The sequence below is a fragment of the Pangasianodon hypophthalmus genome, chromosome 25 (genome assembly GCF_027358585.1).
Source record: "Pangasianodon hypophthalmus isolate fPanHyp1 chromosome 25, fPanHyp1.pri, whole genome shotgun sequence".
NCBI lineage: Eukaryota > Metazoa > Chordata > Actinopteri > Siluriformes > Pangasiidae > Pangasianodon > Pangasianodon hypophthalmus.
The window spans coordinates 10,818,067-10,828,984 of record NC_069734.1 but is presented as its reverse complement, the minus strand read 5'-3'; the positions used below and the strand labels follow the sequence as shown (position 1 = coordinate 10,828,984).

General features: G+C 38.2%; 1 protein-coding gene across 1 annotated transcript; it reads right to left on the bottom strand.

The window, feature by feature from the left end:
• Nucleotides 1-4,537: 4,537 nt before the first annotated feature.
• Nucleotides 4,538-10,558, bottom strand: polr2m (RNA polymerase II subunit M). Its single transcript, XM_026937399.3, has 4 exons — nt 10,220-10,558; nt 7,546-8,100; nt 6,025-6,232; nt 4,538-5,164 (listed from the first exon to the last, which is right to left on the bottom strand). Exons 1-4 carry the CDS (start codon nt 10,312-10,314, stop codon nt 5,027-5,029), a joined length of 996 nt encoding a protein of 331 aa, XP_026793200.2. The 5' UTR covers nt 10,315-10,558; the 3' UTR covers nt 4,538-5,026.
• Nucleotides 10,559-10,918: the final 360 nt, after the last annotated feature.

Here is a 10,918-nt window from a genome sequence, read left to right as displayed (position 1 = left end):
TGAAGACCTAGCTATTCATATACACTTATACACTGGGACAAAATCTCAAGTCTTCAGGTGCAGTCAACCTTTATTTTTAATTTTACACAAACCCAAAAAGTAAACTCTGTGGTAGGATGTGCCATAACATGACTTACTTAAAGCAATCCTGCAAATTGCGATAAGTAAACTGCAGTAAAATGTTGTGTTATGCCTGTGTGTGTGTAGTAATGTTTGTCTTATTTAAAAGCCTCAAGCCTCCAGGAACAGACTAATCCTCATCTCATTCCCGGAACACACCTTGCTTTCTAACGCGGTCTCCATTCGGGCATGAAAATCAAGCTACTGCTGCCATCTCCTGTCTCTTCCATAGGTTAAACTCTTTTATTAAAGCTACCTAGAAACAACGCAGAATCCAGTTCAAGTACAGAGTCATTACAGGGGCAAACGCATTAATATGGCAATATTAAAGGACTGAGACAAGCTTATCACATGCACATGCAAGACTTTTGTAGAAGAAACAAAGAGCTACCATTAAAAATGAGGAAAGAAGTGAGTATTAGTACACAGGAGTACTACAAACACTAGTCACAATACACTTAATCAGCATGTGGGTGGAAGAAGGCTAACCTGCAATAATAGTAATACACAATAACAACAGTACTGCAACAACAGCATAACAACAGTCCCCTCTGAAAGTATTGGAACGGCAAGGTCAATTCTTTTGTTTTTGCTACAAACTGAAAACATTTGGGTTTGAGATCAAAAGATGAATACAAGACGATAGAAATTCAGAAATTCAAATGAGTCGTCTCATATGCATCCTTCAACCTTAAACCCAAATGTCTTCAGTGTATAGCAATAACAAAAGAATTAGTCTTGCCATTCCAATACTTTTGGAGGGGACTGTATGCACTTACAAAGAACTTCTGATAACCTCAACAGATAACAGCATGGTTTTCCAAATTGCGTCCACGACTGACTTTAAGGCAAACCATTTTTCCCCACACAGCTGTTGAAATAAAAAGAAAGTTGCAAACTTGTACAATTACGACATCTATTATCTGATATATAGTTTATCTGATATTGGCTCTGTGTCCGGCTGCATAATACAGCATTCATTTATGGTAACTACAACACTGGCCTTTGCAATACTAATGCAGAAAAGTGCAATGTGCAATACAAAGCTTTATATATATATATATATATATATATATATATATATATATATATATATATATATATGCATGCATGTATGTATGTGTGTGTGTATATATATTTATATATACACATACACATATATAATTACACACACACACTTTTTTTTTTTTTTTTTTGGTTGTAGTTGTATCTGATTCAAAGTAATTAGTGTTTTTGTCATGCCCTGCTCATTTTTGTTTTTTTTTTTTTTACTGAAGCCTAACCAGGGGATTTTGAAAGGGAAATGCCCATTGCAGTCATCCATTGTGGTGTACCCAAACGGAAAAGTCACTACTGGACGCTCTAGAGATTCTTTGCACTGTTACACTCTGTAGCTTGGGTTTAAATATGAACACTACAAATTTTATGATCGCGAAATGTAAACCAAAACCGTTAAAAGTTTCCACGTTTTTATTGCCACCTTAGCTTTGTGCATTTGTCTCTGTTTATGTTTATAACAAAATCAGACTAAATGAAGTGGTGAAAATGTGGACACTTTAAATGTGTCAGCAGTTGTGAGATGGGTGAGCCCAGGCTTCAAAAAATGACAGTGATGTAGATTCTTAATAGTCATTACTTTCAAACGCTACAGTCATGTGACCCTTCTCTTTTACCTGTGAATAGTGTAGCCTTTGGAAGAGGCAGGTCATGATCAGACAGCATCCACTACTTGGAAAACGTGTTGTGTGCATGCTGTACCATGGTTCTGGAGGCTCCATATTTCAGAATTATTGAATATGCTTATGGATGAGATGATGAAAAACATTTATAAAAGGATAAAGTTTCCAAATGTGTAAAAAGGTCTTTACAAGCAACATACAGGTCCATAAGTTTTGGGACAGTGACACAATTTTCGTAATTTTTCCTCTGTAGACCATCACAACGGATTTGAAATGAAGCAATCAAGATGTGATTGAAGTGTAAACATTCAGCTTTAATTCAAGCAGTTTAACAAAAATATTGCGTTAACCATTTAGGAATTACAGCCATTTTTTGCAGAGTCCCTCCATTTTCACAAGCTCAATAGCAGCTGGACAATTGACTGATTTTAGCAGTTTCATCATGATTTCATTACAGATTAGGGAGCTAAAAGGTCTGGAGTTGATTCCAAGCGTTGAATTTGCATTTGGTAAGTGTGTTTTGTGAGAGGAAGTGTCTAATGTGGAAAATAACCATCCACCAGTTGATGGAACAGAAGACCTACCAATGCTTTCCTTTCAGCCAGGCATTCATTTGAAAGTAAATATAGATTTTTGAATCTTCACATGGACTTGAAGAAGGAGCAGATGCAGAGTCACAGCTATGCTGCTCATGAGTGCATGATGCTGGAAGACTGACGGAATGGCATATTCTTCTTCACAATAATCCCAACAACCTCATTTTCCAAAAAGCCAAGCGCGCCGGCTTGCCAAATGCAACCGCTGCCATTTCAGCAGCCTCCAAATAATGACATCTGATGGCCAATTATAGAGCATCTTGCTCCAAAAATGGTTACACTGTCTACTCAAAACATTTAAAACGGTCCCGACAAGCATCACACACCATTAATAGTTGTGTCTGCTCAGCTGTATCCTCTTAAATCTGTTACAGATGTTCCTGATATACTTAGGCACAATGTGTTTGTGATAAAAATGACATAATAAAGCTGTTGTACATGACGGTGAGGACTCATGGGTCGATAAGAAACCCCGTTAGCTGGAATCTTGTACATCATTATTATCACAAACACATGGTCTAGACAATCCAGAACACAATGTGGGTGAAGGGCAGTGGGTTTGATTTAGAGAGTCTCTGTCCTTGGCCTGGCTTAGCACTGGATTGTTAGCACTGCAGGCACTGTAACATCTTTCTCTTAAAAACAGTCACATCCACGTCAGGCAAACTTAACGTAAGCGTGCCTGAGGTTTATTGAGAAAGCAGATCCCCTGTGAGGCTTAAATATTTAAATAGACATTGACATGTATACTTCATGGATGAGGCATGAATCAAAACACTAATAAAAGAAGCCAGGGAAACCTGGAAGATGTAATTAAATGGTGTCCAAGTGGAGAAAGCAGAAGGAAAGAGATGGTTTTAATTGGGACAAGGAGATAGAGTGAAACCCTATCAGCAGGAAGCCTCTGAAACTTCCCAGCACTGCATTATTTCACCACAATTCAGATGCTTTGAAAACCACAAAGGACAAAAAAAATCTAAATCACTAGTGGATGAAAGGAAAATGACCTCAGACTTCATAATCTTGCAAAAATAATGCAGTTGTTCCCTTGCTAAATTCAAATGGTGATCAATGCCAATATATACATCATGCATGCTTGATATAATGCCATGCTGGCACGTCTTTAGAAAGACATTCAGAGAAATTATATACTATTGTTTTATCCCCCTCTTTGCCTCCCAGAGATTATTCACAATCCCTAAGGACGTGATTTCGGACGTTCTGCTGGAGAAAATCACTAGCAGACCCCATGAGGGGTTCATTAATCTGAATGGGTGTGTAATTCCCTGCATGCACAAACAAGTGCCAAAATGTACAGCTTAAAGATTCTGGCTTTAGATCCAGTGCTCGGTTCCGAGCCAGACATAATCGACATACGTGAATGACCGTGGACAATGCTGATGTCAAACAACCTTTAATTGGTAATTGGTAACAGCCTCCAAGCAAGGTGGGCTTTAATTAACACCAGCAGTGAGAAGATCCTTCCTGGACATGTATGACATATTTATTATCAGATGTCTGCACTCTGGAGCTCGTCATACTCACAGTTATGAACACAAATGTGCCAGATGCGCCAGGTTCCCACCATCACATGGGGCAGCAATCAGCAAAGGTTATCACGGAGCATCGCACCAGACTGAATCCTATTTAAAGGAACGTACCTCTGACATTTAGAGAGTTGGAGAGATTTACTGTGAATGAAAGCTGGAGGGCTTTGAGGTTATTGGCGTTTCTTATCTGCACATTAAGCAAGGGGATTGTATTTGCCATATGTCATGTCTGTCTGCTGCCATCCCATCATGCACTGCCATTCTCTGCTGTAACATGAGCTAAATGCGCTCCAGATGTACTCCAGTAATTGGGCCAAATTTTTCAAGCTTCAGTATTTCACACTGCATATATTAATCATGGGAGGCATGGCACAGATTTCTGCATTGATAACATCACACACTTTAAAGATGGCTGACTGGCCACTCCAATCAAACCAAAGTGGGGTCAGGGTTAACAAAACAATTCTAGAGAAAGAGAAACTTCTTTCAAGCAGTTGTTGTGCTCATATGTCATAACAATAAGTGCTTCCACATTTGAGGTTTACAAGCGTTTTTTTAAACTGACGGTAAAAACTGACATCAGATCACAGACTTAAGCTGTCAACATTATTTATTTTTGACTGCACGCTGCAAAACAGGTCTTACAAAAAATATGAATAAGTCCTTGCATAATGTGTTTCCATATTTCTGAAACCAAGTCATAGTTGTGAAGTGCGTCTCAGTCTCTGTGTTGTCATTTTTGGATGGTCCCTTCTTTAGAACCCCTGGCTCAGCTCATGTAGAAAGTCCTTCGAGCTAAATTAGGTGTTACAGCAGGGAGCACACAAAGACTTAGAGCTCAGAGTCCCAGAACTGGATTTGAGAACGACTGTACTAGTGCTTTATTCAAAGCGCATTCCCGGTAGCAGCTATTCTGTTTTTCGGAACTGGCATCCTTGCAGTATGATCTGCAGAACAGCATTGTTAAGAGTCTCAGAGTAATTCAAATCAAGGAAGTACCTGAGACAATGCTATTAAAGAAGCTGATCATACAGCTACAGATGTCTCTATCCATAGGTTAAGACAGGATCAGGCTCCTGGGTCAGTCTTCCTCTGAGAGGGCCCCATCATCATGCACTTCTCTGTATGCAGCCAGTGCGCCCCCCTCAGGATTATAGCTGTTCATACTGACAGTCAGACCCTCTGCCAGCTTCTGGGCAGCCAATTTGGCTTGCAGCTCCTGAAAGATGTTGGAAAACACATAAATACAGATGTGCGTTCAGTAATTTGGCAGACATTTGAGCCAAAATGATGTGGAGGTAAGACAGAATATCATGCCTAAGAGAGTCCAAGTGAACAACTACTGAAGGGGCCAACAGTACATAAACATAACATGCTAAAGGACTATTGACTACTGCAAAGATGAAAAGGCTTCTGTGATTGTTTTTAGTCAAGAATTTTCATTTTGGTGCTTCCCTATTATTTAGATTAGATAAATAAGCATTTTTACAACCCCACATGCTGAAGAGCAGTCAATTCCACATTACTATAAGAAGCAGATACAGGAAATACACTTTCCAAAAAGTAAAATGGCAGATGGCCACTTCAGATTTCACAATATTTTATGAATGTGTGCATAATAACGTCCAAAATAAGGTTAAAAATTAAACATACAACAATCTAAAACAGTCGACTCCAATGATGCCTGTTCTGTCTTTTATATAATGATAAAGTGTATGTATCTTCGTGAAAAAACTTTAATATCATCTACCAGGTACATCATAAATCTAAAATAAATCCTCAAGTACTGAACTGAGCAATGCTTATGAATGTATTATGAAGACCCAGTGTATGTATCCTTCAAATAAATTGTTAGCTTTTTTTTAAACCACAGTACAATGATCCTATTTAGAGGCAGTTGTATGCCAAAGCAAATAGACATTATAATCCCAAAGCTGTGCCACAGATCTAACATTTAACCAAGATAACTAAGAACCTTCACATGATCCTATATACTGTTAAAAAGCACAGCTTTATACATAAATAGGTACTAGCACTTTGCAAGGTTGTATAACGGTATGAACAGCTTAGCAACTGTACCTGATACTTCTTCGTCTGCTCCTTCAGGAGGGTGACAGACTCCTCCAGTGAGAGTAACTGTGCAGGACTGTGGTGCAGCGGAGGAAGCTTGGCAGCTGTGATGTCATCGAGGTGCTTCCTGTCCCTCTGTCTCCGGGCCTCAGCGCTGAGGGGGGTAACACTGCCAGGGGACTGACCAGGAGATGGAGAGGCTGACTTCACTGGCAGTCTGAGACACACAAGACACAATAGGAGTAGTGAAAAGGAATATAATAAATTTATATTACAGGAAAATGTGCTTTACAATATAATGTTGTATACATATAATAAAAAAAAAATTGGCAAAGACAGTGCCTCGTCCACCAATTCTAGTCCTTCTTGTTACTGATATACGTCTGAAATTCCCTTAAAATATACACTAGATTGCCAAAAGTATGCGGACACCTGACTAATCAAACCCATATGTTCTTAATGAGTATCCCATTATAGATTTAGCCCCTGCTTTGCTGTTATAATAACCTCCACTCTTAGGTCTTTCCACTAGATTTTGGAGTGTGGCTGTGGGGATTTATGATCATTCAGTGAGATGAGCATTAGTGAAGTCAGTCACTGATGTCAGGTGAGGAGACCTGGGATGTAGTCAGCATTCCAGTTCATCCCAAAGGTGTTCAGTGGGGTTGAGCTCAGGGCTCTGTGCAGGCCACTCAAGTTCTTCTTGTAGCTCGCTTTGTACACAGGAGCATTGTCATGCTGGAACATGTTTGGGCCTCTTAGTTCCACTGGAGGGAAATCTTAATGCCACAGCATACAAAGACATCTGCTTCAAACTTTGTGGCAACAGTCTGGGGAAGAACCACATTATGGGTGTGATGGTCAGATGTCCACAAACTTTTGACTATATTGTATACTTCAAACAAGAAGGAAGCTATTGAAGAAAAACTATTGACCTTGCTGTGACCTTGACCGTGACTGGATCAATTCCGAAATCTAATCCGTTCATCTGGCGGTTACAATGATAATTCCCTATCAATCCTACAAAGTCTCGGGTGCATGGACAGAATGAAATCATAATGCCACAACCAACTAGTAGTGGAGGCATAAAAAGAAAAGAATCCGATTTATGGCGTTCAGCTAGCAATCTAAGTTATGCGGATAATGTTAGAATTTGCAAAGCTACTTGATTTAAAAGGTGCCCATAATTCTGGAATTGAAAGTACTTCTAAACAGTTACTTTTATTTAATACCTAATATTACAGCATGATTAGCTAGCAAACTTTGTAGGTTTAGCTAATGTACTCCAGCCTAGCTATAATAATGTACTCCAAACTGAGCTAGAATTAACAAATGGTTTCCCAAATTATGAAAGACTTCCAAAATATTTTACAATTTATATGATGAGTAAGATAACCACATGATACCACATGATCTTTGTGTAAGCAACATAGCTAACCAAGTAGGTAATTTCAGACAAAAGATGACGATATCAAACTAAATGCCAGAGTACATCAGAGAAAAAAGTACGCATCATAAATCTTTACTCACTGATTGAGTTTGAATCGAGGTTTTGTCACATTTTCATCTGATCTCTCCAACACTTCTATGTAATGTGGCTTCTTCTGCTGCTGTGAGCCCAAGAAAAGATTTCTAGTTGAGTCTCTGGGAGGAGCAGCGCTCTCCTCGGATAAAGTGACCCGTTCAAACGCCACCGTGAGATCCATGTCTTTAGCTCTATCTGCATTCCCCGATGCTGCCGTGTCTCCAGATGTAGTCTCTCTCACGTCAGTGTTCTCTATACAGAGGGAATCGGAGGTGTTTCCACCATCCACTCTACTCGTAGCTTCCACCATGTGTGATGGCTCTGTGTTCATCGAGTCTTCATTATCTTTAAGCCTTGTTCTAGCAGCAAGTACATCGGTGGAGACGACATGCTGGCGCTGAGTAAAAGCCTGCTGGTATCTGGCCTGAAATTCTGTTCGTACAGAGGCCAAGCTGGCCTGCTTCTTCTCTTCTTCTTCCTTATTTGCTAGAGCATGGCGGACTTTTTCCACAAACTCAGAAATCTTCTTTCCTTTGTCAGGAAGGGTTTGAATAAATCGCCTACAGACACAAAATTAATTAGTTCATGCAATAGTTGACATTATTTACAGTTACACACTAGTCATGTGCCAGTATTCAGTTAGCTTTATATTCAACACCTGCCATATTATCAGCATGGATGCCTCAAACTGCTCTATCTGTATTAGTGATTAAGAGAGTAAAAATAATGCACAGTACACTCAAAAGTGATTAAGTCCTGAGTGAATCATTTTAATAAAAATCTCATGAAGCTACTGTAAACCATGAGAAAAGAGTAGGCAATTATATTAACAGGAAAGTGTCTCACAACAGTTATAATAAACATTTTACAGAGCCAGAACTGTATGTTACTTAATACCTCATTTGCACCAGATGAATCGTTTGAGTGGAAAAAAAAAAGTGTACTTTGTAAGTGATTCATATTACACCATCCGATTAAAGGTTATACACACAATACAATGTTTAAATAGTTTAAATACTGGATAATATAGTGCAAAATTAAGTGTAAATCCTTGTTGCTTTAACGTCAGTGTCAGATATATTAAATAGTTTATGGCGTATACATAAATAATGATTTACAGGTGATGCAGTTATAATAGAATTCATGTGCAAATACAGCTGCATGATTTACAGTGTGTGATGAAGGCTGCAGTACTAGTCTTTAAGACCATTACTGACATTATCTTTTAAAAAATCATTTCAGTTTATGGGTTGTCAAACATAACAAATGGACAAAAGTGTTAAATTTTCACTTTGGCATGGCTATCCCAGTCTCTGCATCCCATCAATCTGACTTCACCACAGAGTCTGGTACTTTTCACCACTAAATGTAGGCCAGAACCACTTACTTCAGTATAAAGAGGGTGTTTGAGTGACACTGCAAATAGCCAACCACGTTTAGGGACCATTAACAGTTCATTTACATCCAGTGACTATATCTTGCTCCAAAATGTTCATTGGTCTCAGTGTTCAAAAGTTTGTTGTGTGGAGGACCAGACCATGTCCTAAAACTTCTGGCCAGCTATATATATATATATATATATATATATATATATATATATATATATATATATATATATATATAAAATGTGTGTGTGTGTGCGTATGCGTATGTGTGTGTATAAAATAAAAAATAAAAAACATAAAAACACATAACTTTCCAAATTACTATAAAATTGTTTACATTTAGCCCAAGTCTTTGCTTCTTCAATCCACAGCCTACAAAAATTTAGTTTTCCAATTTGCAAATACACACTATTCCTGTTACTTTGAGAACTGATATATATATATATATATATGTGTGTGTGTGTGTGTGTGCGTGTGTGTGTGTATATATATATATATATATATATATATATATATATATATATATATATATATATATATGACCACCCACCAATCACCATTGTTCAGTCTGCCTTGTCAAGTCTTTGTTCTTTCTTCTAAACGCTCTACTTGGCTGTATTTACAGTAATAAAGTCCATCCGTAAACGTTCCTTCATGTCGGTTTCTTGACTGCTCACTACCGCAGTTTCGTTTAGTCTCAATATTTGATAGAAATTATAATATTTCATAAATATGCAAAAAATAGTTTGTTGTGCCATGACCAAAGATGAATTCTTTCTATGATGAATAAGTTTAAATAATTCTAATAACTAATTTTCTATTCTGAAAAGAATTCTAGTCTATCCTAAGTGTCTTCAGAAAATCTTCCAATAACATGTTTTTATGCAAATAATCGTGGCTATGAATATGCTAATTATACCATGACGTCATCTGGCGACTTCTAGCTACTGCTTGACCCTGCATTAACTACCTTCCCCTGAAAAGAACCGGAAACACTGAGTGTCTTTAATGTGTTCATCCTCACTCCAGCTGATTTCACCTTCATGTTTATATTGTTGTCATGTTTATATTGTTGACTCTCACATGAACAGAGTGAAACTCGGCACCTGCTGTGAGCTGCACAGAAACAGCAGCGCGGGAAACACCAACACATCCTCCTCTCAGATTAAAAGAGCTTAGCTAACTAAACCTAACACTCAAGCAAGTTAGCACTGAAAGCCACACACTTACCTATTTATAAAGTTTATACAGACTGAAATCTCTGGTACACTGTAAACACTGTCCAGTTACTTACTTATTGTGTAGTAACTTTTCTTGTCGCGCCAGTATTTCCCCCAGCTGCTCTTTACTCCTGCTCTCCAGGTCACCGATTAAACCCTGCCGCTCCATTGTAGCTAACTAAGCTAAACCAAGCCCAAACTTTAAAAACAGACTATACATTAAAACTTCAACAGCGACTTCATTCATGTCTTGAATCTTACTAAAATCCCCTTCAAGACCAGATAAACACATGGCTAACAAGCTAAACGCCAAAACGCTACTGTCAGAGTGAGCAACAGAGCGGTTAGTGAGGCCCAATCCCAAATAACCAGCTGCTGGGCGAAGACTGCACTAGGTATAGGGTGTACAGACTATAATCTCGTACCCTAGATAGTGCACGTATATAGGGACTACAAAGCTGTTTGGTATTCAAGCAGCTACTCAAATGGTTTAGGTGAAGTTTGCGATTATAACCATAATAATTTTTCTTCAAAATAAAAGACACTTAATACATACAGAATAATGGACAACCCGTGTCTATGTCTCCTACATCACACGCTTAACCATATTATATTTTATTATTTTTTAAGTGTTTTAGTATTTCTTTAGGAAACAAACAAAAAATATTAAGAAAGCTGGTTGTTATTATTGTATTGTGTTGCTAGTTTTTTATGAGCTCTGTTATCTGGTTGTTTTCCCTCCAGGTGGCGCTGTGGGGCTATTTGGCCTTTCC